Source organism: Mytilus trossulus, chromosome 2 (assembly GCF_036588685.1).
Source record: "Mytilus trossulus isolate FHL-02 chromosome 2, PNRI_Mtr1.1.1.hap1, whole genome shotgun sequence".
Taxonomy (NCBI): domain Eukaryota; kingdom Metazoa; phylum Mollusca; class Bivalvia; order Mytilida; family Mytilidae; genus Mytilus; species Mytilus trossulus.
The window spans coordinates 35,366,300-35,393,994 of NC_086374.1; the positions used below are offsets into that span (position 1 = coordinate 35,366,300).

At 34.0% G+C, this 27,695-nt stretch overlaps 2 protein-coding genes and 1 long non-coding RNA gene across 3 annotated transcripts in view; 1 reads left to right on the forward strand and 2 right to left on the reverse strand.

The window, feature by feature from the left end:
* LOC134707083 (uncharacterized) overlaps positions 1–27,695 on the forward strand; it is an 85,991-nt gene that overhangs the window by 42,905 nt on the left and 15,391 nt on the right. The window contains exons 32-46 of the mRNA XM_063566582.1: positions 7,822–7,920; positions 8,179–8,323; positions 11,136–11,234; positions 11,740–11,862; positions 13,195–13,525; positions 14,122–14,283; positions 14,700–14,787; positions 15,264–15,407; positions 15,623–15,817; positions 16,347–16,444; positions 17,064–17,233; positions 17,816–17,940; positions 26,051–26,149; positions 26,596–26,740; positions 27,102–27,200. Of these exons, the coding sequence (XP_063422652.1) occupies positions 7,822–7,920; positions 8,179–8,323; positions 11,136–11,234; positions 11,740–11,862; positions 13,195–13,525; positions 14,122–14,283; positions 14,700–14,787; positions 15,264–15,407; positions 15,623–15,817; positions 16,347–16,444; positions 17,064–17,233; positions 17,816–17,940; positions 26,051–26,149; positions 26,596–26,740; positions 27,102–27,200 (2,122 nt within the window). The remainder of the gene's footprint in view (positions 1–7,821; positions 7,921–8,178; positions 8,324–11,135; positions 11,235–11,739; positions 11,863–13,194; positions 13,526–14,121; positions 14,284–14,699; positions 14,788–15,263; positions 15,408–15,622; positions 15,818–16,346; positions 16,445–17,063; positions 17,234–17,815; positions 17,941–26,050; positions 26,150–26,595; positions 26,741–27,101; positions 27,201–27,695) is intronic.
* LOC134707085 (uncharacterized) lies at positions 19,176–25,905 on the reverse strand. Its single transcript, XR_010105681.1, has 2 exons — positions 24,029–25,905; positions 19,176–20,956 (listed from the first exon to the last, which is right to left on the reverse strand). It is a non-coding gene; the product is annotated as an uncharacterized LOC134707085 (long non-coding RNA).
* On the reverse strand, positions 21,020–24,035 carry LOC134707082 (uncharacterized). The gene is made up of 3 exons (XM_063566581.1): positions 23,166–24,035; positions 22,280–22,783; positions 21,020–21,804 (listed from the first exon to the last, which is right to left on the reverse strand). Exons 1-3 carry the CDS (start codon positions 23,801–23,803, stop codon positions 21,126–21,128), a joined length of 1,821 nt encoding a protein of 606 aa, XP_063422651.1. The 5' UTR covers positions 23,804–24,035; the 3' UTR covers positions 21,020–21,125.

Here is a 27,695-nt window from a genome sequence, read left to right on the forward strand (position 1 = left end):
AAGCCAAAGGGGCTGTAGACAGGCCAAAAGGGAGAGCCTTGAACTGGAAAACTTTGTTGTTCCAAACGAAGCGAAGGTATTTCCTGTAAGTTTTGGAAATGGGAATGTGGAAATACGCGTCTGAAAGATCCAGAGAAGTAGTCCACATTCCTGGAAGGATTGAAGCCCTGATGGATCTGTTTGTTTCCATTTTGAAGTGGGGAACAATAAGAAATTTGTTCAGAATAGATAGGTCTATGACTGGCCTCATTCCTCCAGTCTTCTTTGGAACCAGAAAAAGACGGGAATAAAATCCCGGAGACAGAGTTAAAGACAAATCCTTCTATTCAGATCTACCAATAATATCTTCTTTATATTTTATATTTACTTTAGGTTAGGTAAAAGCTTCAAAATCAGCAAATAAAAAAATGGGGTCACCGACCTCGTTTTCGATTTAGAACGCCGTCTTTTTCATGGAATTTGGAAATCGGGACCTCTAGTCAATAGCAGTGTAATATTTTTTTTAAAAGTTGGTTTCCCATAAAACTTGTTTGTTCTGTTAACCAAGTTGTTAATACAAACTATTTTAATAATATTACCAATTTCTGAGGGCAAAATAATAGCGATAAGTTGCTATAATAATTTTCCCGCCTTTATTTATTGTGAAATAACTATAAAAGAATGATGTTTAAAAAAAATTGACCAATAATTTCTCGATGAGTATTCAACAGAATATGCGTTGTATATTTCTAGATAAAATCATGAAATAAAAAGATGGGGTCACCGGCATGGAAAAAGAGATATTTCTACAAAAGGGTTAACAATTTAAAATGGCGGGAATACATTGCGCCAATTCTAATATAACGTCGAAAGCCGTTCCGCCGGTTTTGGGCGTTATTCCTATACAAATTACGGACAACACAGTTCTCGTTATTTGCTGTTATGTTGTTTGTTTGTTTTAAACTACTATTAATGCATATTAATTTACACGTGATAGTACTTAGTTTTCAATCAGTTTCACAGACACGTAATATAAATCCGGTGGTTGGAAAACAATGCGTTGAACAAATGTACACGCAAATGGATTATGCTTCTATTCAACTTATTTAAAGTGCTTATGTGTTGAACAGAAATTCTTCTTAAAATAGTGAATACATTTGTTATATCATTTCATAGTTCAGTCAAAGTATATCTGAAAGACAAGACAGACCTTTGCTTTTGATATCATGAATTCTAATTTCGCGGTTAAGAATGTTGTTCCTTTTTATTTTGATGATAATAACTTAAAATCAATATAAATCTATGACCCCTAACAATAAAGATCTAGGAGCCGATAATGCAAATATGACTCGGAAAAATCGGACTTAAAAATACCACTTCCAAATGTAGTTTTAAAAAGATTGATTTGTTTATGAACCGGGTTCCGTTCACTATCATAGCGGCTACGTATTATAGATTTTGATCTTATGAACGAGTAGCTAGGCTAGCTGCAATCAATATCTATGTAGCAGCTAGGCTAGCTACATGTTAAATAGTCATAAATCTACGTAGCCCTATGTAGCCGCTACGATATTGAACGCAACCCTGATTTTTGTTTAAGTTTAAACGCTTAGATAAATCGATCTACAATTCAAAATGTTTTATGTAGATATCAAAATAAATCTGCGCATGGTCAGTTTAATATATTCTTATAAGTAACTGATTTCAGAGTTTCATCCGTATACTCAAATGATTTGACAGAACATGAAGATAAAAAAAATGTATACGTCGTTTTTTTGCATCATTTTTCTGATAGATAAAGATATGATAGCAAATAATACAAATTTCCACAAGAGACCAATTGACACAGGAACTATTTATAATAGGTCACCGTAAGGCCTTCAACAATGAGCAAATTTCATAATGCATATAAAGCTATAAAAGGTCCAGAAATGACAAATGAAATACAATTCAAACGAGAAATAACGGCTTAATTTTTGAAAAAAATAAAAAATAAATTGAAAACAAATATGTAACACGTTAACGACAACAACGTAATTACAAGCTCCTGACCCGTTTCAGTGCTCGACTGATACCGTTACTTATTCGTTCTGTATTCGCTAAATATACGTGTGTTAATCGGTGCACATTTTAAAAACTATCATTTCAATTGTATTTATTCATTATTATTTTTTTTTATTATTTTCTGTAAATTACTCATCTTCAAACAAAATGACCGTTATAAGTAAAATTATTCTGACAGTTCTTTGTTTTTAAAAGGACTTATGCATATAAATCAAAAAGATAATTAATAAATGCAGAAGCACATCTTATGAACCAAATATTTCCTTATTCTATTTACTAAGAGTTTTTTTTTTAACGAAATGACCGATTATTTTAGGATTGCAATGTATACTAAATTAAAATCACAAGTTCTAAAAAGATCGAAAATGAGAGATGTTCTTAAAAGATCGATTCAATTTCGTGTAAGTGTTAACGGGGTCTATTTAACATACTACTGTTTTCATCATTCATCCATAGGCATCTATTATATCAAAATAGTCCGTCATATTGCTAGAAACTCAGTCTAAGTATACTCATACAGTTGTCATATCGTGATTATGAATGGAACCTAGTCCGACTTTTTTTCTCAAATCAACTATTGATTGTTTATGCCCCACCTACGATAGACTAGTAGAGGGGCATTATATTTCCTGCTCTGTGCGTCCGTTCGTACGTCCGTCCGTCTGTCCCGCTTCAGGTTAAAGTTTTTGGTCAAGGTAGTTTTTGAAGTTTTTGTTGCTTATGATATGATCTTTCTAATTTTAAGACCCAATTTGACTTTTGATCCCAATTTAAGGCCCACTGAACATAGAAAATGAAAGTGCAAGTTTCAGGTTAAAGTTTTTGGTCAAGGTAGTTTTTTGATGAAGCTGAAGTCCAATCACTTGAAACTTAGTAAACATGTTGCTTATGACATGATCTTTCTAATTTTAATGCCAAATTAGATTATTTTACCCGATATCACTGTCCATTGAACATGGAAAATGATAGTGTGAGTTGGGCATCCGTGTACTTTGGACACATTCTTTTTTCATATGCATTCCTCTTTAATTCTTCCACAGGCAGGATTATGTTGGTTTTTTTTATATAAAAATTGCGCACCTAGTACATAAATATAAAATTTGGCAAATTGAATCATACTCGGGAGTGGTCAAATACAAAAACCTACAATGTTAGAAGCGTAAATGTTAACTTCTCTAGATGGACTTTATTTTTCACGTATGCGTCGTTGGGTTACTGATTTGTTGGTGCTTATCAGAAATCTGAATATTATATTTGTGTAAAAATGTAATCGCCTTACACATTCAAAATACGTATGTGCAATTTGCCATATCCATATAGGTACGTAAGGTTTCTAATTCTATAGATACATTGAAATTTGATGACATGATTGATGATTTTCGAATTTTCTTAATGATTTGTGGAAATATAAATACAATTTAAAACCTAGGCTACCAAAGAGAATGTCTCACTAGAACAGATAAATCCATACACGTAGCAAATTATGGAAATTATTTTTATATTATATAAATATATGATAGGCCAATCCCTAAATCCCGGACTTAAAAAAATCGAAATCCCGAGGTCCCGAATTTAAATAAAGTAAAGTTAAAAAGGATTCCCGGATCCCGAAATCCCGAGCTTAAAACACTCGATCCCGAAGTCCCGATAAAGGTCCTACCCCCCTCCATCTTGTTGTCGAGTATCCAGATTTTTGTTTCGTTTCTTGACAGTTGTTAGTTTGCTGTATATATAGTTGACTCTCTTTTTACTCATATATTTTATCGTTTGCTGTTTTGTTGTTTGTTTCAGATACACTTAATTCACATAATTAATTTATATATCCAATTCTGGAACATGTCTATTGTATAAAAACAATTTTCATTTTCTTCTCGGAAAATCTACTCAAAACGTTTGTCACTCTCTCAATCGGCTCAAAGAGGAATAACTCTCATTAACGTTTCAAGTTCGCGGAAACCACGACGTCATAAAACGCTGACGGCATAGTACTGTTGCGCTGGTATATGCGCATAAACAATAGAGGGATTTGTCTTTAAGATCGACACCTCCTCTATTGCAGCTTTTTGTAACATAGTGTCCACTTCTACTGATAGAAGTTGACACTTGACTGGGTCTTGTGTATGAGACAAACTTATTGGAACTGCAGATAGAGGAGGTGGGTTCTTGAACTGAAGTGTTAATCCCCCTCGAATTATTGACAGCACATAACAGTCTGAGGTAATTTTCTTCCACTGATTTAGGAAAAAACTTAACCTCCCCCCTACTGGTATTGATTTTTGAGGAACTTGTTGTAAATTTTCCCCTGGGGAAGCTGTCAATAACGTACGAGGGGGCAAGAACCTAGGTACTAGACCCAGGTTTCTTGGAACCCTTAAAACCACCAGAAGGCTTACCTGAGCTTTTTCCTGAGTTATTGGGTTTGTTCTGCGGTTTGCCGTAGTTATTCTTCCTTTTCTTAGCAGAAGAAGGAGGACCACCTGAAGCAGAAGTACTATTAGAACTAGATGTAGCATTAACCGACCTCTTGCCATTAGTAACTTGTACACTAACTTTGACTGGAGGAGGGTTTTTGCTGAGTTCCTCTTGAACCCGCTGTAAGGGTAAACCAAACATCTTGTCAGAGAGTGGAGATTTCAGTAAAGAATCTTTCAAAGGCTCAGCTATAGAAATGTTTTCAAGAAACTCTGCTCTTTTAGATAGGGTGCAATTAGCAATAGAACCCATTAAAAGCAACTGAGATGAACCTAAAGCTTTATCCAGTTGAAGTAAGAAGGATCGTACTTCTGCTGGAACAACGGAATCTTCGCTGTTAAGCAAATGTCCGGTTGCAGCTAGAAAATGTTCAGCTGTGCCAAGAACTTGAGAAGCACTACGAAGGAGATTCTCAGTCTTTGACCAAACAGGTTGAGTGAGACGAAGACCATCTACTGGCTTTTTTCCCAATAAAGATGACATAGATTTGTCACAACTGGGAACAAGTCTACCCAGTGAAGAATCAAAGATATCAAAATCCTTGTACTTAACCTGATCAGTAAAGGATGACATTCCAAATCCTGAGATATTGTTATTAGAAACCTTTTCACTAGCAGAATTAGCGATACCTTCATTAATAAATTGTAAAGCAAAAGCCATATGGCCAGATTCAGGAAAAGAATTGTGAGAAGTCACAGTATCCTGAGAAATACCACAGGAAGCCTCAAAAGTTGAAGAAGGTTTCTTCGGCTTGGAAGGAGAGAGAAAAGGGATATGTGCTTCATCCCTCATCAAGGTATACACCTTATCCCTAAGATCCTTCAAGGAAGGAGGATCCTCAGTCTCCTTGGTGGGAGGTTGTTGAGCTGACTTAGAAGAAGGCTCAGGGGCCGTCTTCGATACCTTGGGAGAAGAAGAACTTTCAACATCCTCATCAGTGAGGAAAGCCCTTTCATGACTCCCAGGGGAAACAGAAAGCTCGTCATCCTCCCTCTCATCACATTCTACAGACTTAGCTGGAGAAGGTTGATGAGAAGAAACTCTATTTTCCAGTAGAGTCATACGACTGGATAGAGTATGGAATTCTGCCTTGAAAGACTCACCAAAGTCTAAAAGTAACTTCTGTAAACCATCCAAAGGTGATGCATGATCAGAAACCTGAGTACCATGTGAAGAACTAGAAGCTTGAGAGTCAGGTACGGTGGTAGAAGGAGCTACTGCAGAAGTCAAAGATACTGCTACGGGTAGAGCAGGAGCTAAAGGTGGTGCAGTAGCTACCCTAGAAGGGGGACCATAGAAATTGTCCCTATAAGGCCAAAAACCAGGTTGGTTTGGCATAAACCCACCATAAGGGTAAGACTGTGGCCAAGGTGGCTGAGACCATGAGGGTAAAGGTTGTGTGCCCGTGTTGGGAAGCATATACCCACAATAGGATAATGGGGGTCTAGAACCTGGCAAGTTCAAGCCCATAGCTGTACCTGGGACAGAACTAATAGTACCCGCTGAATTAACAGACCTAGATAAAGTATGAGTCACCGAAGTTGACGTAGGTACCCCCCCAAAATGCATGGCCGAACCTTGTGAAAGGGTCGGATAGGTAGCATTACCAGACACCGTTGTCGAAACTCCGGTCAATGTACTGGTAGTTTGGGGGGGACTTAAAGGTAGTGACCCATCTAAGAGATAGTCCGAACCAGGAATACTTACATACGGACTATTCAAACTAAAGTCCATAATAAATTTTACTTTAGTCAAAAAAACACAAATAATTTGTTTAGAAATTTAAACAAAACAAGGGAATATATTTCCAATAAAACACACAATATATATGAAAAGCAATTAAGCTATTCAAAAAACTAAACACTTCTCTGTTGAATCTGTTTGATGTGCACGTGTGACCGATGTCGCAGATGGAAATTGAATGGAAGAATATGGGCAAACAGGGGTATATGTCCGGACCAGTGAGAATACGTTTATTTTTAGTTGGGATTTTCCATCTGACCTATGACGCAATTGGGGTTACACTCAGAATTTATGATGGTAACGTATTTATAGCTATAAAACTCGGTTTTCTGGAGGGGTAGGCTTCACATCTGTATCTTACACAAGAAGTTCAGAGGCATAAAACTGGCAAAGATAGTGCAAACCCACGGCCATATAACTACTGATCATTATTATTAATGAAATACGCATAGGAAACAACTACTTCGGGTTTTGGGTCCATTCGAAGTCAAAAATCGGCAAAAATCGTGAAATTCGGTATTTTGGGTCCAAATGATCTTCTGTAGACTGTTGAATCAAGATCAGATTCACTCCGATCTAACAACTGTTGGGGTCAATTTGTTCACTAGGGTCCACTCTACACGCAGGCTACAGCTGGATACCTAAACCAGCAACCCTGGGTCTTCTGGGTCAAGAGAAGGGGTGAAAAATCGGCAAAATTGACGCTTTTTGCACCTGATGACCCTCTTTGGGGCAAATTTCCGCCAAAAAAATTCCGCCTCCTCACCCCGACCAGCCCACCCCGTGATCACCTATATTAGATTTAAAGAATTCAATATGCTACAGCAACAGGGCTAAGCTCATTTGCATATAATTTGCATATTTTTGCAAATAAACGAAAATTAGACATTTTCTTAAAACAATTCCGCATGGTAAGGGTTAAGTTTATGTGACAGTTGTAATAAAGCTTTATTATTAGGACTTTCAACATAATATCAATGATTAGTAAAGAAGGCGAGACATTTCAGTGTGTACACTCTTGTTAAAGATAGTACAGTGGATGGAGAGATATTTGAAATAGAAAAAAACAATCAGCAAGACAAGATGTACAATTAAGTCAGCATTGCTGAAATTGTTAGATAACTCCTAATGGGAGTTTTTGCCCTTTAATGATTTTTTTTCCAATTTTTTATGTGTAACAAAAAAGTTATAATTGATTGTTAGAAACTCTTAAAATAACAGCAATACCAGATTTACAATTAAGTCATCATGGAGAAAATAGTCTAAAAACTCTTTATTGGAGTTTTCGCTCTTTAATGACGATTTTTTTGTGCTTTTATCCATTATCTTGAAAACTTTTGAATACAAACACTTTCAGTATCAAAATTAATCAGCAAGATGATAATCTACAAATAAGTCCAATTATGCAGGAATTGTAAGTAGACTTGATAGGAGATGTTGCTCTTTTAAAAATTATCAGCAATAATTGATCAGAAAAACACAGGTAACAAAGTCTTGTTAGACACATTATCTTTCCAACCTTTTACATTACTTAGAACTGACTATATTTTGTTATATTTGTAGGATTTCATGAAGGAATAGGAGATGTAATGGCATTATCTGTAGCTACACCCAAACATCTTAAAACTATTGGTCTGTTAGATAAAGAGGAAAAGGATCATGGTACATGTATATTATCTGTCTTTAAAGCATGAGTGTTGAATTTTCCAAAAAAACATTTGTTTTTACAATAAACCATAATAAGATTAAACTATTAAAAAAAAAGATTGAATTATCGAATTGTAACTTGATAACCAATGACTTGTCACAAAAGTTTAGAGGATATGATAAATACAGATTTATAAATGGTTAAAAGATCATACATTTTACAAAATGTTGTTGGTGTTTAAATGTCTCATTGGATATATTTTTTTACAACAGAAGCAGAAATCAACTTCTTGCTAAAAGTGTCCTTGGAAAAAATAGCATTCTTACCTTTTGGTTATCTCATTGACCAATGGAGATGGAGTGTGTTTAGTGGGGAGACAACTCCTGATGAATACAATAAAAAATGGTGGGATCTCAAGTAAGTTATCTAAGGTTACCATATTTGCCAATGTAAATGAAGATAACTATAAAATAAATAAAGAGGATGGAATAATTTGCAAGCTATTTACTGTACTGTCATATGATGATTTTTATGTGTGAAAATAATTATTATTTAAAACCTGTCACAGAATTATAAATGAGGAGATGTGGTAGATTATCCAAAGTTACAGCTATAAACCAGAATATAAACTAAGTAAATATTAAAAGTTCATTTGAATAATTGGGAAAAAAATAAAAAGTTAGAGTGGGGCGCCCATATTCGCCGGGGACACAATTTCACCATTTTATGATTTTGTGGTGTAAAAACTTCAACGGATGGCTGAAATGGAAGACATATACTGGTAAATGATATTATATCACAAACATCATTATTTTTTAAAACTGAGACAAAATTGCAGCACCTACTGAAAAGGACTGAAAAATGGACAACGATTTTCGGCCAATTTCCTGAAGAAAAAACATGAATTCAAAGAAGTATTTCTAAGTAATTCAATGCCCTAAATTTCAGTTCTTAACACCTTTGAAAAGTCTGCTTTTCATCTATGATGAAATTGATTTGATCAATGTTGTTTAAAGCTGCAGTTTTGATTGTTTTGAATAGATGTGTAAAAACGGCGAATATGTGTCCCCCATTGACAAAAAAACAGGAAATTTCAAACACCCTTTAAACTTACTTTTCAGGAGATTATATTCAAACAAACAAGTTTTCAAGCTTAAGAATATTTTGCATTTGAAGTTATTTTCATATAGAAATGTCAGTTTACTTCAAAAACATTTACACCTGAACATAAACTGTAGAAAACATGAAAAGATATGGCGAAAATTAGCACCCCACTCTACATAACTTGATATTAAAAGTGAAAAGGTTTTTAAAGCAGGTCTTGAACTCCAACCTTTTCCTTACCCCAAAAATAAACACTTACATTTTTTTTAGAATTGTTACTAATCATAGTGCAATAGTATAATAAACATTGTCAAAAACTACAGTAAAAGGAAGTTGATAGACAACAATATTTGTCATAAGCAAAACATTTAAAATAAGGCCTTCAGTTATTTTCCGCAAGTTCATAGTACTTAAACTAGTGTTGTTCCGATGATCGGAATAGTCAGAAATCAGTTGATTGGGCCTGGCGATGTTGATAATCCATTGGGATTTTGTTTAATCGATTGTCTTTAAAAGTTTCGGACTTTTAGCTTATCAACTTCTGGTCCGTGGGCGATTAGCATTTTATATGCGCAGTCAAACAAATAATAACCAAAAATATCAGGATAAATGACAATAACAATGTCAAACATCGATCCTCTAATTAAAGACATAACCAATTTCCTTCTTTAGAAATGTGACAAAAGCATTGACTATAAATATTTGCAGATTGATGGAATGTTATTTGAAATTAATAACTTTGTATGAAATACTTTATTTCAATACAGGTACTTGTTACTTGAGATCGTACATAAAATCATTCTGATTTTAGACAAAATAATTTCTTTGCTTCATAAGAACGTATTGCAAATTGCCTTTGTTTAATGTTTATCCATGAGTAGCATCAGAAACGTCATATTCCTTTCCAAATTGCTTGCCAAACATCGTTTATTTTTGTAAATTTTCCAAAATTTGTCCGCCATATTGAAAATAATAAGAATCACGAATCGGATACAGTTCAACTATGTAATAATTCCGCATTCTTCCAATTATAAGTTCAGACCCATGAATGACACAATTGACAGAAAAATAATGATCAGAAAAGTGAAAAAAAAGCATTCTACACGAACAGACATTGGCTTAATCCCCTTTGTTTACTGTATATATTATAATGCAAATGCATCGATTTATTTTTTTCTGTTAATCTTAAATTTCTTAAAGTTAAAAGCTTTATATATCTTTTCTTGAAATTTAAAAGCATTCAAATGTTTATACAGTTATCTTATTGAAATTGTATTGTGAGTTACACCATTGAAATTTAGAAATGTTAGTGTCAATGTTGGTAATTAATGTTGTAATTATGAGATAAAATATGTTCAATATGAATCTTGATTCTTATTAATTCATTGTTTTAACTGCTGAATAAATAGTTATCAAAGGTACCAGGATTAAAATTTAGTACACCAGAATATGAAAAGGAAACAAAAGATGAAATATGAATATATAAACTATACAATGATATGGAATATACACATTAGACATGTACAATGAGTCCAAATGCATGCTTTCATTTAAAAAAAGGGCAAGGTATTACGATGCAATTATAACCGATAGTCGGTTGGTTGCTGTCAACCGATTGTAATAGATAATAGGTTGGTAATTTCAACCGATTATCCAACACTTACTAAAGCTACTGATTTTAAATCAAGTGGTACTAAAATCTCATATCAAAGATGTGCTTTGTAGTAAATCCACATTTTGACAGCAACCTCATAAAAATGTATCAAGAAATAAAAAAAACACCATCTTGTGCCATGCCTGGAATAAATAAGTCAACATTATCAATACAGAAAAAATAAAAGGAACATTAATGTTAACTTTCAAAGATGAATAAGAGAATTAATGTTTACTCCTAAAATTACCATACCAAATATGATTTTACATAAGTATGGTTGCTAACTCTTACTTATATAATAAATTTAAAGCTGAAAAAAATGGTTATTGGTCAATTTTCAAACTCGTTTTGATTTCAAATGATTGCAATAAAACTGTAAGAATCTAATACAACTTTTTACTAAATTTTTGCAGTTAAGCAGTATCAAATGTGACACAAGAAGTACTTATTAATTGCAATATTTATTTTCAGATGTCAATATCAAGGTATAGCACCACCTATTGCAAGGTCAGAAGAAGATTTTGATCCAGGGGCAAAATATCATATTCCTGCAAACACTCCTTATATAAGGTAAATTATTATTTTTTAGATGCAATATAACACTAAATAGGGTAAAATAGGAAAAACATTAAATGATTCCTTGGACAGTACATTGTTCTATTATTTAAAGTTAATAAATAATGAATTTGATTTCTAATATGGATGTGCATCTTTAATGATTTTTTTATAATGACAAAAAGATAAAATTTGTAAAAGAAAGAATTTGGATACATTTCTTAAAATATCTATGACTAATATAATATGACTACTGGGATTTTTTCCATTATTGATTTTGAGATTTGGAATGCCTTGATATGAGGTTCCCTGTTTTGTGAATTCATGCAAATTTTATGCAAATTTAGATTTAATATATTGGATTATTTTTATCTGATTGATGTTAACAATATTCAAAATACAAACACATATATATAAAATGTAGTACAAATATTGCTTTCAATTTAAAGGGATAAGAAAAATGTCTATTTTAATTTAAACAATCTGATATACTAAGACTGCCATTCCACTTTATTTACAGATACTTTGTAAGTTTTGTAGTCCAGTTCCAGTTCCATAAGTCCCTTTGTGAAGCTGCAGGACATACAGGACCATTACATACTTGTGATATTTATAGATCACATGCTGCAGGCAAAAAGTTAGGGTAAGTCTGATTTCTCTGTAGGTATCAACCTTTACATTAATGTGATATTTATAGATCACATGCTGCAGGCAAAAAGTTGGGGTAAGTCTGATTTCTCTGTAGGTATCAACCTTGACATTAATGTGATATTTATAGATCACATGCTGCAGGCAAAAAACTGGGGTAAGTTTGATTTCTCTGTAGGTATCAACATTTGCATCAATGTGATATTTATTGATCACATGCTGCAGGCAAAAAGTTGGGATAAGTCTGATTTCTCTGTAGGTATCAACCATTACATCAATGTGATATTTTTAGATCACATGCTGCAGGCAAAAAGTTGGGGTAAGTCTGATTTCTCTGTAGGTAACCTTTACATCAATGTGATATTTATAGATCACATGCTCCAGGCAAAAAGTTTGGGTAAGTTTGATTTCTCTGTAGGTATCAACCTTTACATCAATGTGATATTTATAGATCACATGCTGCAGGCAAAAAACTGGGGTAAGTTTGATTTCTCTGTAGGTATCAACATTTGCATCAATGCGATATTTATTGATCACATGCTGCAGGCAAAAAGTTGGGATAAGTCTGATTTCTCTGTAGGTATCAACCATTACATCAATGTGATATTTTTAGATTACAATCTGCAGGCATAAATTGGGGTAAGTTGGATTTCAAGATTCTTTTATAAGCTTTATCATGCACATATAATGTCAAAGTTAAATTTAAATTTAAGAATGAAAATGTGTCAAAGAGACAACAACCGACCATAAAACAGACAACAGCAGAAGGTCACCAACAGGTCTTCAATGTAGCGAGAAATTCTTGCACCTTGAGGCGTCATTCAGCTGGCCCCTAAACAAATATATATATACTACTTCAGTGATAATGAACCCCATACTAAACTCCAAATTGTACACAAGAAACTAAAATTAAAAATAGTACAAGACTAGCAAAGGCCAGAGGCTCCTGACTTTGGACAGGCTTAACAATGGGACCGGGTTAAACATGTTTATGAGATCCCAACCCTCCCCTATACCTCTAGCTAATGTAGAAAAGTAAACGCATAACAATAAGCACATTCAAATTCAGTTCAAGAGAAGTCCGAGTCTGATGTCAGAAGATGTAACCAAAGAAAATAAACAAAATTACAATAATACATAAATAACAACAGACTACTAGCAGTTAACTGACATGCCAGCTCAAGACTTTAATTAAACTGATTGAAAGATTATGTCTTCATCATATGAATATCAGGCACAGTCCTTCCCGTTTGGGGTTTGCATACATTTGAGATTATTTCCATTAAAGAAATGATTATATCATTTTAAGACATTTTATATACTTCAGTGATATGTTGAAAATGGGATCATCTAAACCCTGGTCAGAAGCAATGGAAGTTTTAACAGGACAAAGTAAAATGAACGCCAGTGCTCTAATTGACTACTTCAAACCTCTCACTGATTGGTTGAAGACAGAAAATAGTAATAAAAATTATAAAGTAGGCTGGGATACGGCATGCCCAGTCAGTTCAGTTCCAACCCAAATGACACTTGAACTTGATCAGGCTAAGAAATGGCTGACAGAATACAACACTGCAGCTGAACATGCTCTATATGTTCAAACTGAGGCTGAGTGGGCATACACTTCAAATATAACTGATGAAAACCAGGAGAAACAGGTTAGTATTTCAGTACAATGTTGTCTAGAATGAGTTTATCATACTTTCTTAGATCCTTATTATCCTGCTAATGCGGTTGCTCCCTGAAACAAAACCAAGGCTTTGTGTTATTAGGACAGTTCTTATTACTGTAAATTCAGATATTATTGCGAGGTTTTTATTATTGAAAAATTGCGATAGAGTTGACAACACAATAATTTAAACTCGCATTTTAAAATATTTTATATGAATTAAACAGGATTTTCCACAAAATCGTAAAAATTCAAATCGCATTTAAGTCTAAAAATGACAAAATTGCAATGATAGATGCACACAACAATTACTGATTTTACAGTAATAAAAAATAAAATAATATTACAAAAACTAGGAACATAGCTTAGATCTGAGTAACCGTCTGTCATGTTTGAAATTTAAAAGCCTATACTACAGGACTGGTTAACACATGTAACGGTACATTTCGTTCATAACATGTCTTTTTCTGACTTTAGTTTCATCATTTGAAATAAAAGTAATTAAGCATGTTAAATATTTCATATGTTTGTTCAATACAAAGTTCTTCCTTGCTGCAAGACTACCGTTTGAATGTTTTGTTACAGATTGAAGCTAGACTGGTTTTAGCCAAGTTCAATAAAGAAGCAGCCCACAATGCATCAATGTTTAAATGGCAGGCATTTAATGATGACTCTGTGAAGAGACAGTTTGGAAGCATTGCAGATATAGGAACTGATGGTTTGTCAGATGAACAGAAACTAAAACAAGTAAGGATGATATGTAGCTATACCTTCTTGTCTGTTGTAAAAGCAAGACATGTTCTGTAGGAGGAGGATTGATTAATATACCCACCTATACAGCTGGCTCTTCAATCCACATTCAAGTTGTGTTTTGATTTTTTACTTCAAATATTTTGTAAGAAGCTATTAAAAAATGACAGAATAGAAGGAGCTAGACCAGTCTAACAAATAACCTCAAAGTTTAAATCAATGTTCAGTGAATTCACAACAGGTAGTTTATTTATCGTGTCACAGTTCAAGCTGCAGCTTAATATGGATAAGTTTAGACTTCTTATTTTTTATATAATTTTTGGGATTGGCCGCCAATCTTGTTAGTGCCATGGAATTTTTGTTAAATGATAGAATTCTTGATAATTATTTAAATGAATGAATCCTTTTTTTAGCTGAACAGTTTGCAATCAGATATGGAGGGAATATATGGTAAAGGCCGTGTATGTTTGACTGAACAGAATTGTCTCCCCCTGGAGCCAGGTAAGATTGTCAATATTGTAAGGAAGGATTAGTCATAGTTCAATTAAATAGTCATTGCAAAATAAATTGAATAATGACAATATATATGACGTGAGGAATTGTGTTTTCTTGTTTATATATTAATCGCAATAGTAAATACTTTGGGGAAAATATTCTAGTCAGAGGTAGTGATATAAGTTTGAGTTCTACCAAATATTTAAAAGAGGGGCGTAAAAGGGGGGTATCTGCACTATACAACACGAAATAAAATTGCCATTTCACGACGAACAAACAATTAAAAATGTCTTGCATGTTGATCTTTTTACCAATTTCACGAAACACGGTGAATAACAAACCTTGTTTACGGCTGTACGTGAAAGAAAAATGGCAAAACATGTTGCACGAAAATAAGCATTTACCACCCTCATTAAAGTTCAACAAAAGTTTTGATATAATATTGTTACATAATGGTATAAACAATATGAGGTTTGTTTCAGATTTGTATGAAATGATGGCAACTTCCAGAGATTATGATGAACTACTGAAGATTTGGAAAGGATGGAGAGACGGGACAGGCAGACAGATGAAAGATAAATATGCTCAATTTGTGGAACTAAGTAATGAAGGCATTAAAGAATTAGGTAAGAGTTTGAAGGCATTTATCAATTAAGCTAATTCTGTTAGGTATGAAATTTTATTTAAAAACTTTGCTAAGAAGTATGTCAAAATGAGTGGAAAGAATTTTGTGAAACTTAATGGTGTTATATGTATCACTTGATATTTAAGTATAAGAATTACATGAAAGATTATCTGAACTAGAAAGTTATTATTTGACACAACTTTTGTTTAAATTTAGGGTTTTACAATGACACTGGAGAGTTTTGGAGGTCCTGGTACGAATCCTCAACCTTCCAACAAGATCTTCAACATTTGTTAGATCAGCTGAAACCTTTATATGAACAGCTTCATACATATGTTAGACGTAAACTCAAGGACAAATACGGGAGTGACAGGTTTCCTACATCTGGTCATATCCCAGCTCACCTCCTAGGTAAGTATCAATGTTAGTAAGACATCAATGTCTTTGACACATCTCCACCTGTTTGCTTGGTTAATGTATAAATGAAAATGAGAGTTTCTTTGACTTGTCATTTTTTTGCCATTTTTTAAACACATTTTTAAATGGTGGAGGATTCAATTTTGTTATTTCGTGGAAAGAATATATCAATGAAATTAGATCTCCAATGAAAATTTAACCTACATATAATATCCCTTCCGTTTACTGGAAACTACAAAATTAAATCCCCATGAAATCTGATAAAGACACAAAGCCACGAAATTCTAACCCCACAAAAATTAATGTTTCTACGTAACCGTATATCAAAATTTTCTACACTAAACCAAACAAGAAACAGAACATGTGACAAAAATATGTGTCTTCTACTACAAATTCATCAGGATTGCAAATTTACTTAATCTACATCATTGGTACTTCTGTAATTTTTTAGGAAAACAATACTGGTATTAATACTATTTCTAAGTTGTTCATGTTACACAGTTTTATTTTTTATATGTTCCAGGAAATATGTGGGCTCAGGAATGGCAGAATTTGTATGATATCATGATACCTTATAAAGGTAAATCAAATGTGGATGTTACATCCGAAATGCAGGCACAGGTAAGCATCTTACATTTTATCACTTTTGTATGCTTGGAAATTTGAATGTAAAAAAAATATATAACAGAAAGGTTCCATCTACAGTGTCATTGCTTGCAAAATATTGGATGTCTATTGACTGTTGTTATCAATTAACATGATTTGTAAATCCTTCTTTTGACATCTTCCAGCAAAAAACCTTTGCATACATTAAAAGTCAAGAAAATTACATCAAATATAGGAAATGCAAATGGGACAAAATGTTAGTTATAAAATTATTACTTTAATGTCAGAACAAAAAAATATTTCTGTTTAAAAAATGTTTTAATTTATAAGAGTTCAGAGTTTTCCTCATAGTGAAATATTTCTCATATGAAAAGTGTTAGTTATTAGGGCCCCAGTTATTAGGGCGCCACCTAGTGGCAGGTCGCCCTATAGTGATCCAATCCATTGACATATGTGCGTCCGTAACAAATTGTGTCTGCTCTATATCTAAGGAGGGTGTTTCATAATGTATTTACAATTTCCTAGGTAAATGGTCAAAAACTGTGGTTCCAGTAGAGCCTACAGAGATGGCTCCCATCTCAATTATTCTGCATATTATTTTTCATTTGCCAAAATCTATATATATCTTTTATAGAATTACACAGCATTGAGAATGTTCCAGACAGCAGAAGAATTTTTCACATCATTAGGGTTGAAGCCAATGCCTCAGGAATTCTGGGACAAATCAATCATAGAGAAACCAGCAGACCGTGAAATTGTTTGTCATGCTTCAGCATGGGACTTTTACAACAGAAAGGATTTTAGGTTTGAACATTTCTTAATGAATACAACATTTAAATGAGATTATAAATCTTGTGATATGTTTGTTTACAAGATTCCAATAGGAATTTAATAAGAATTGTTATACATGTACCATATTTAGGTGAAAGAAGGGTGCTGACTTGGTAGAGGTCATTTTTATTTGCCCTCCTTTGAAAGTGTCTGAGAAGAACATATGATATATAAATTCAGGACTCAAAATCCCTAGTTACACTTGTATTATAACCATAGTAATTTGCATCTAGAGTGTTTTTGTTCTTCTATTTAGTCCTTTTGTATGTAAAGCATTGCAGTTTAGAAGAACTGTATCTTTTTGTGTATGGTGAATTAGTTATATCAATGGGTCATCATTTGGATTTTGCATTCACTAAGCTGCATCTAAATGTTTGAATCATGTTGATTGTTCAGTCTATACATTCATAATTTATTAATTTACACATTGAGGTTTAAAGATAGAATGCACGAAAAAATAGCATTTATAGATATCCTAATAATAAAAAATGGCCTAATCTAATTATTTTTTATATTTAATGATACTTTAACATTGTCATTTGTCCTAACCTGTAGGATTAAGATGTGTACAGCTGTGAACATGGAAGATCTGATCACTATCCATCATGAGATGGGACATATACAGTACTTCTTACAATATAAAGATAAACCTGTAACCTTCAGAGATGGAGCAAATCCTGGTAAGTAACCATGGCAACATAGAGTTAGGACATATACAGTAAATCTTACAATATAAGGATAAACCTGTAACCTTCAGAGATGGAGCAAATCCTGGTAAGTAACCATGGCAACATAGAGTTAGGACATATACAGTACTTCTTACAATATAAAGATAAACCTGTAACCTTCAGAGATGGAGCAAATCCTGGTAAGTAATCATGGCAACATAGTGTTAGGACATATGTATGTCTGTGCGTCTATTCATCCTTGGGTTTGTTTGTTTGTCTGTTCGTTCATTCATCTGTCCGTCTGTCCAACTTCAGGTGAAAGTTTTTGGTCAAGTTAGTAGACCAATCAACATGAAACTTAGACACATTCCCTATGGTATGATCTTTTTAATTTTAATGCCAAATTAGAGTTTTGTCCCCAGTTTCATGGTCCACTGAACATAGAAAATGATAGTGGAAGTGGGGCATCCGCATACTATGGGTACATTCTTGTTAACAAGATGGTTTTCCCATAACTTCACAGATTAGTCAATCTTGTTAACTTACCATGGCAACAGTTCTTAACTTCTTACTTCATAAAGATTTTAACATGTAATCAAAACAGATGGAGTGAATCCACACGGATACTTACCCGTAATTGATATGGTAATGTCAACAAATTGAACATACACAATCAAAATTTTAACTCATGGGGTTGCACAATTTAAGCATAAAAATGTCTTGATAGGGTGACTTTCTGACTATTACCATGTAAAAGTTTTACTCTGTGTCTGGTTCAAAACCTTGTATATTTGTATTATATCAAAATGCAATCATCCCTAAAAGGTATGTAATATTTGCCACTGGAAGTAAATTATATTCCTTCATTGTTATTTCATTCATAATAGTATTATATAGTATATATATATTTAAACTAACAAACAAGATATATAAAAGAAAATATAACATGTCATATAGCAATTTCAAATCACTCTTTCTATAACTTCAATTTGTATAGATGATATATTTTAGACTTCGCAGGAATGCATTGCATGAAAACACTTTAGCTTGAATGAAAATATAACAAACTAAACAACTATATGAATATTCTAAACAGAAATAACAGAAATACCAAGAACTTGCAGTCAGAATTACACAATATTGGTCTGACTGTAACTTAGAGTAACACCTTCAAATTTTAACATATTTTTATACATCCATATCATACCTATCACGTAAGCTAAATACCCAGTTAATGCACAGGTGTAGTTGGGGCTGGTGGGTGGGATAACTGATTGTAATTGCATCAAATACAACGATGCTTCCTCTCAATTCATCAACAATACTCTAACCCCCCTCTAGGGCACTATTCCTACTAAGCTAAAAATAGATGTTATGTAATTTCCTAAGAATAGACTAGATACCTGCCTGCTGAAATCATTGATAACAGATACATTGTATTGTGTATAAACTATAATTTAATAAATCAAATTTCCTTTTATACACAACACAATTTAAGATTTATGTTTATTAATAAAATATCAAAACATACTAAAACTACAACTAAATAAACTGTATCATAACAGTACATATCTTTCTACATTGTATGACAAACTATATAATACATTATTGGCTTTCTGGGGGCTACTCGTTCACTTAAGAGAATTGAAATAAACATTTCAAACTATTCAAAATATGAGAAAATAAATTCAAAACTTATCAAAATATGAGAAAAATAAAAATAAGCGATTAGTAAAAAATGTTCCTGTGGCGATCCCCAGGAATGAACCTATTTGTTCCTCGGCAGGAATGAACCTATTTCCTGGGGTGATCCCTAGGAATGAACCTAGTTCCTGGGGCGATCCCCAGGAATGAACCTATTTTCCTCGACAGGAATGGACCTAATTCCTGAGGCGACCCCCAGGAATGAACCTAGTTCCTGGGGCGATCCCCAGGAATGAACCTATTTGTTCCTCGACAGGAATGAACCTAATTCCTGGGGCGATCCCCAGGAATGAACCTAATTGCTCCTGGGCGATCCCAGCGTAGTAAAAATACTACTTAAAATACAAATTGTTCCTCGACAGGAATTACCTATCTGATGTATTATTGAATTGGGGGAGTATGATTCCCCTGGAATTAAAAGCCAAATGAAATGAGTTCATAAAATGAAAGAATGAAAGCCCCAAGAAATAATAATGCTAGCAAAAACAAATGTAAAAAAAAATAAAAAATTACATTAACAATACAATAATTTCAAAAACAACACATTTCTGTTGTGCTTTAAAAAGAACCCTCTACCAGTTCTGAAAGAGTGATCACAGTAATCACTTCTCTCTAACCCAGACGGATAAAATAACTCTGTCTTACATAGTTAAAATTCTTGCGTTTAATGCTTAAAGAAATGTGACTAGTTCTGACACATTAACTATGAACATGATGAATGCATGAATCAAGGTATCGTCCTCCTTATATATTCCGGTGCTATATAGTTCTGAAGTCTGCATCAAGATATAGCTATCCTCATATCTAGTGCTTAATAGTTCTGAATTCTGCATCCGAAAACGATAGGTTAAAATAAACAAAGTTGAACTGTTGTCTAACACATTATACTATATATGAAGGCAGGCATCAGGGTATTGTTTTTTTATATATAACGGTGCTATAAAGTTCTGAAGTCTTCATCCGAAAAACGAAGGTTTTAATATCTGTATCTTTATTTTCCTGTAAAATAAAATAAAAGAAACAACCTGGGAAGTCTTAGTAATCCTTAAACAAGAGAGTCTAAGTGGAAATACTCGCTGAGTTAAATATAACACATTAATACATAATAAAAGATAATATGACCTGTGGCGATCCAGCAGGTGTAGTACAATACACATAATTAAATTAACCTGTAGCGATCAAGCAGGCATAGTACAGTATACATTAAGATAATGAATGATCTGTGGCGATGCAGCAAGTACAATACGACCTGTGGCGATCCAGCAGGTGTAGTACAATATACATAAAAAGAATGAAAGACCTGTAGCGATCCAGCAGGTTCGACCTGAAATATAATATATATAACTGTACTGTATGAAATGTACACCTGGAGAGATCCCTGCATGTGTGGAGCAATCTAGACTAAAGATATTAACATGATAAATACTGTGTGCTACATGTACTATGTGCTGAAATATAATACATATAAAATAAATACCTACATGTATGCATAACTATACTGAAATAATGAATGACCTGTGGCGATCCAGCAGGGGTATTACGACCTGTGGCGATCCAGCAGGCGTAGTACAATACACATAAATAAAATAACCTGTGGCGATCCAGCAGGCGTAGTACAATACACATAAATAAAATAACCTGTGGCGATCCAGCAGGCGTAGTACAATACACATGAATAAAATAACCTGTGGCGATCCAGCAGGCGTAGTACAATACACATAAATAAAATAACCTGTGGCGATCCAGCAGGCGTAGTACAATACACATAAATAAAATAACCTGTGGCGATCCAGCAGGCGTAGTTCAATATACATAAATAAAATAACCTGTGGCGATCCAGCAGGCGAAGTACAATATATATAAATAAAATAACCTGTGGCGATCCAGCAGGCGTAGTACAAACACATAAATAAAATAACCTGTGGCGATCCAGCAGATGTAGTGCAATATACAAAATAAGAAAATGACCTGTGGCGATCCAGCAGGCGTAGTACAATACAAATAAATAGACAGAATGACCTGTGGCGATCCAGCAGGTGTAGTACAGTATACATAAATAGAATGACCTGTGGCGATCCAGCAGGTGTAGTACAGTATACATAAAGAGAATGAATGACCGGTGGCGATCCAGCAGGGTAGTACGACCTGTGGCGATCCAACAGGCGTAGTACAATACACATAAATAGAATGTACTGAAATAATGAATGACCTGTGGCGATCCAGCAGGGGTAGTACGACCTGTGGCGATCCAGCAGGCATAGTACAATACACATAAATAAAATAACCTGTGGCGATCCAGCAGGCGTAGTACAATACACATAAATAAAATAACCTGTGGCGATCCAGCAGGCGTAGTACAATACACATAAATAAAATAACCTGTGGCGATCCAGCAGGCGTAGTACAATATACATAAATAAATTAACCTATGGCGATCCAGCAGATGTAGTACAATTCATGTATACATAAATAAAATTACCTGTGGCGATCCAGCAGGCGTAGTACAATATATATAAATAAATAACCTGTGGCGATCCAGCAGGCGTAGTACAATACACATAAATAAAATAACCTGTGGCGATCCATCAAATGTAGTGCAATATACAAAATAAGAAAATGACCTGTGGCGATCCAGCAGGCATAGTACATACACATAAATAGACAGAATGACCTGTGGCGATCCAGCAGGTGTAGTACAGTATACATAAATAGAATGACCTGTGGCGATCCAGCAGGTGTAGTACAGTATACATAAAGAGAATGAATGACCTGTGGCGATCCAGCAGGGTGATACGACCTGTGGCGATCCAACAGGCGTAGTACAATACACATAAATAGAATGACCTGTGGCGATCCAGCAGGTGTAGTACAGTATACATAAAGAGAATGAATGACCTGTGGCGATCCAGCAGGGTGATACGACCTGTGGCGATCCAACAGGCGTAGTACAATACACATAAATAGAATGACCTGTGGCGATCCAGCAGGGTGATACGACCTGTGGCGATCCAACAGGCGTAGTACAATACACATAAATAGAATGACCTGTGGCGATCCAGCAGGTGTAGTACAGTATACATAAAGAGAATGAATGACCTGTGGCGATCCAGCAGGGTGATACGACCTGTGGCGATCCAACAGGCGTAGTACAATACACATAAATAAAATAACCTGTGGCGATCCAGCAGGTGTAGTACAATACACATAAATAAAATAACCTGTGGCGATCCAGCAGGCGTAGTACAATACACATAAATAAAATAACCTGTGGCGATCCAGCAGGCGTAGTACAATATACATAAATAAATTAACCTGTGGCGATCCAGCAGATGTAGTACAATTCATGTATACATAAATAAAATTACCTGTGGCGATCCAGCAGACGTAGTACAATATATATAAATAAATAACCTGTGGCGATCCAGCAGGCGTAGTACAATACACATAAATAAAATAACATGTGGCGATCCATCAAATGTAGTGCAATATACAAAATAAGAAAATGACCTGTGGCGATCCAGCAGGCGTAGTACATACACATAAATAGACAGAATGACCTGTGGTGATCCAGCAGGTGTAGTACAGTATACATAAATAGAATGACCTGTGGCGATCCAGCAGGTGTAGTACAGTATACATAAAGAGAATGAATGACCTGTGGCGATCCAGCAGGGTGATACGACCTGTGGCGATCCAACAGGCGTAGTACAATACACATAAATAGAATGACCTGTGGCGATCCAGCAGGTGTAGTACAGTATACATAAAGAGAATGAATGACCTGTGGCGATCCAGCAGGGTGATACGACCTGTGGCGATCCAACAGGCGTAGTACAATACACATAAATAGAATGACCTGTGGCGATCCAGCAGGGTGATACGACCTGTGGCGATCCAACAGGCGTAGTACAATACACATAAATAGAATGACCTGTGGCGATCCAGCAGGTGTAGTACAGTATACATAAAGAGAATGAATGACCTGTGGCGATCCAGCAGGGTGATACGACCTGTGGCGATCCAACAGGCGTAGTACAATACACATAAATAGAATGACCTGTGGCGATCCAGCAGGTGTAGTACAGTATACATAAAGAGAATGAATGACCTGTGGCGATCCAGCAGGGTGATACGACCTGTCGCGATCCAACAGGCGTAGTACAATACACATAAATAGAATGACCTGTGGCGATCCAGCAGGTTTTTTTTTTTTTTTTTTTTTTTTTTTTTTTTACGACCTGAAATATAATATATGTAACTGTACTGTATGAAATGTACACCTGGGGAGATCCCTGCATGTGTGGAGCAATCTAGACTAAAGATATAAACACAATAAATAAATGTGTGCTACATGTACTATGTGCTGAAATATAATAGATATAAAATAAATACATACATGTATGCATAACAATACTGAGAAATGTCCATCTTGGAAGATCCTGGAATGTGTAAAATAATCTAGTATAGAGATAGCAAATAGAATAGCGATATGAACATGATAAAAACTGTGTGCTTCATGTACTATGTGCTGAAATATATATACATTTAAATTCATATAATTCTTAATATACCGTACGAAATATACACCTGAAGAGATCTTGGACGGTTGTGGAACCCTCAGGAATAAATATAAATATGATAAAAACTGTGCTATGTGATGAAATATCATACATATAAAATAAATACATATGACTGAGAAATGTCCTGGAAGGTGTAGAATAATCTAGAATAGAGATACATGTACATGTAGCAATCTATAATAGCAATATTAACATGATAAATACTGTGCTTCTGTACTACATGTATGTGGAATATAATACATGTACATAAAATATAAATTCATACTATATGTACGAAATGTTAACCTGAAGAGATCTCTGTCGGTGTGGAACAATCTAGAATAGAGATAAAGATACCGTGTGATACTATGTGCTAAAATATGAGACATTAATACATAGTATTACTTATTTAAATACATGTATGTGTCTGCTGTTATTACAGATGTATGTTGTGCTTATCAATAAAATAAAAAAAAATATTACTTATACTTAACAAAGGCAAAGTTTCCACCAATCCAATACAATCAGTTGCATATCCTTAAGAAGTTCAGACATATATATGTGCTGAGTATACATATCTTCGAATCTCCATGCTGCTCTTCACACCCTACTCTGCATTAGTATATGATAAACCTGTATACTAGCCTAGTATATGGTAAACCCGGTGTGTTCTGTATGATCTAAGCGTTCCCTCAGTGCCCTGGGACTAGTGTTGAAGAACTGCGGAATTAATACATTGTAAGGACTAATCTGGAACTATAACTACGTTGAAGCAAAGTGTCCACCAGACGCAGTGGTTCTGCATAAAACCATAACAAATGTATATATCTCATGTATCACGATCACTGACTTCCGAGCCTGGGCGGTAGAAACATGCTTATCGGCTGCTTATCAAAGAAATTAAGCATTAAAGGCAAATGGAATGTGTATGCATAGCTAGTGTGCTGATATAGCATGAGTTCAAACGTAGTGTTTATGGAATATTGAATGCCGTCGACATAGCGATAAAACTGGCGGGCCTAATGTACGGGAAACTGTAATGATACTGACATTTGGAAAATGCTAACCAACAGTTATTATTAATTCAAGCTGTGTATTAAAATTAAACGAACGTTTACACAATTAGTCTACTCAATCGTGTATTGTTATTGTTTACAAATATGCGTTGCATTGTGGGATCGCGCACTTGAAAATGCTGTCATGGCCGAATGTCTCCATATCGAAATAAGGTCAATCAGTCATTCTCATAGCGTGAGCTGGACATCAATGTTCTTGTTCTCAACTCTACAAGAAGAGTTAATCCAGTTTCGAAATATTAAAGCTCATAACACGATTATCTGTGTTACCTGGGCGCGTACCCATAGCACGCACTTGGAAAGTGACATTGAAGTGATAATAATTACTCAATCAAATGAACAATATCCAATCACTATTCCAAAGAAACGTATATCTATGTCAATATCCGTTAACATAAAAGATTTTTTCGAATATGGTTCGAAAACAGTAGATAATAACTAATTGTAATTGCATCAAATACAACGATGCTTCCTCTCAATTCATCAACAATACTCTAACCTCCCTCTAGGGCACTATTCCTACTAAGCTAAAAATAGATGTTATGTAATTTCCTAAGAATAGACTAGATACCTGCCTGCTGAAATCATTGATAACAGATACATTGTATTGTGTATAAACTATAATTTAATAAATCAAATTTCCTTATACCTTCTGAAAACAAGGTTTGATTGGGTGCAGACAATTAGTTTATGTAATCTATGAGATAGTTAAACACAAAACCATTCAAAATAAAAATAAAAAATAAAAATGCATTCATTACAATACATTTATCTATATTTAAGGTTTCCATGAAGCAGTTGGTGATGTTTTAGCACTATCTGTTGCCACACCAAAACATCTACAGAAAATAAACCTGTTAGATACCGTGGAAAATGATAAAGGTATCTTGTTATTGATAAGAAGTTGTTTCTGAATTTAAGGCAGTTATTTTAGATTTTAATTCTTATATTTAGTTATAGGTACATTATATGTATGTTTCAAATTAATATGTTACTTTGATTGGCTTACAGCAATCTCAATAAAGTGAACAGGTAAATGAAAGAAAATGTTGATGGAAATCATATTTTTATGATCCTGAATATTTAAGATGTTATATTGCCATCTTTGAATATACAAAAATCTCTTGCCTTAAACTTAATTTAAAAAAAATAGAAAATAAACACAGAAAGAAATGGCTATTCTTATTTTAACCACAGTAAAGGTTTCATGACAATTATTCTTTCAAACCTGTATATGCATCAGGTTACATTTACAGATTTATTGGACTACAGGTAGCTTTTAATTGGCAGTGTAAAAGATCACTCAGTCTGTTTTTTCATTTTAACAGAGAGTGACATTAACTTTTTAATGAAGATGGCTTTAGAAAAAATAGCTTTTCTACCTTTTGGATACCTCATGGATCAATGGAGATGGAGTGTGTTTAGTGGGGAGACAACTCCTGATGAATACAATCAGAAATGGTGGGATCTTAGGTGAGTTATCTCCCTTTTCAATAGTTTCTTTCCTATTTATAGACTAGCCTAGGTGGGAAATTTTCAACAGAAATTATATGCATCAGTTTTGACTACAAATTTAGATTGGGCGATTTAACCTGTTTGTTTAAAAATGGTAGTTAATAGAATTTTAGAACAAAATAGTGAATATAAATTTTGTAGCTGTAACTTTTGTAATGAATTTTTTTTAAATGAACTTTAAAGAAATATATCTTGTTCCTTTTCAATATATTGAGTTTTTACTTCATAAATGTAACAATAGAAAATTAAAACAAACTCACAGTAATAGAATGTAATGACAAGGCCATTGCTTAAATTAATATTTTTCAAATTTTTCAAGATGTAAATATCAAGGAATATCACCTCCAGTAGAAAGAACAGCAGAAGACTTTGATCCTGGAGCAAAATACCATATTCCTGGAAATACACCATACATCAGGTTAGTCAATCATTTATTTTATAACTTTATCTATCACAAATAAGCCTAGTGACCAAGACTGAAAAACAGATGTGAATTTTAAGAAAGAAAAATGAGAATGGGAATGAGGAATGTGTCAAAGAGACAGCAACCTGATCAAAGAGCAGAAAACAGCTGAATGCCACCCAGGTGCAGTCTTCAGCTGACCCCTTAACAAATTGTGTAACTTCTCATATAAAACTCCAAAACATATAATTATACTCCAGCTTGAACATATTGAATTGAAGATAATATTGGTTTTGATGTCACAAGGTGAAATTTTTACATATTATCTAATAAGTTGTTTAAGATTGTTTCTGGTCCTCAAGCTGTTTTATGGTTGCAATGTTTTAAGGTTAGTTGCTGTCTTATTTCAGTACATATTTGATACCTGTTTTTGTTCATATATATATAAAAAAAAACATATACATAATAAAAATACTAAATGACATAAAGACAAAATATTTGTAGTTAACA

Excerpts from the sequence above, each read along its gene's own strand:
- LOC134707082 (XM_063566581.1), bottom strand. The coding sequence starts at position 23,803 with ATGTGTATTGTACTACGCCTGTTGGATCGCGACAGGTCGTATCACCCT. Across the intron at positions 22,784-23,165 it reads TTCTGTCTATTTATGTGTAT|TGTACTACGCCTGTTGGATC; the intron begins GTACTACGCCTG and ends ATTTATGTGTAT. Across the intron at positions 21,805-22,279 it reads TTCTGTCTATTTATGTGTAT|TGTACTACGCCTGTTGGATC; the intron begins GTACTATGCCTG and ends ATTTATGTGTAT.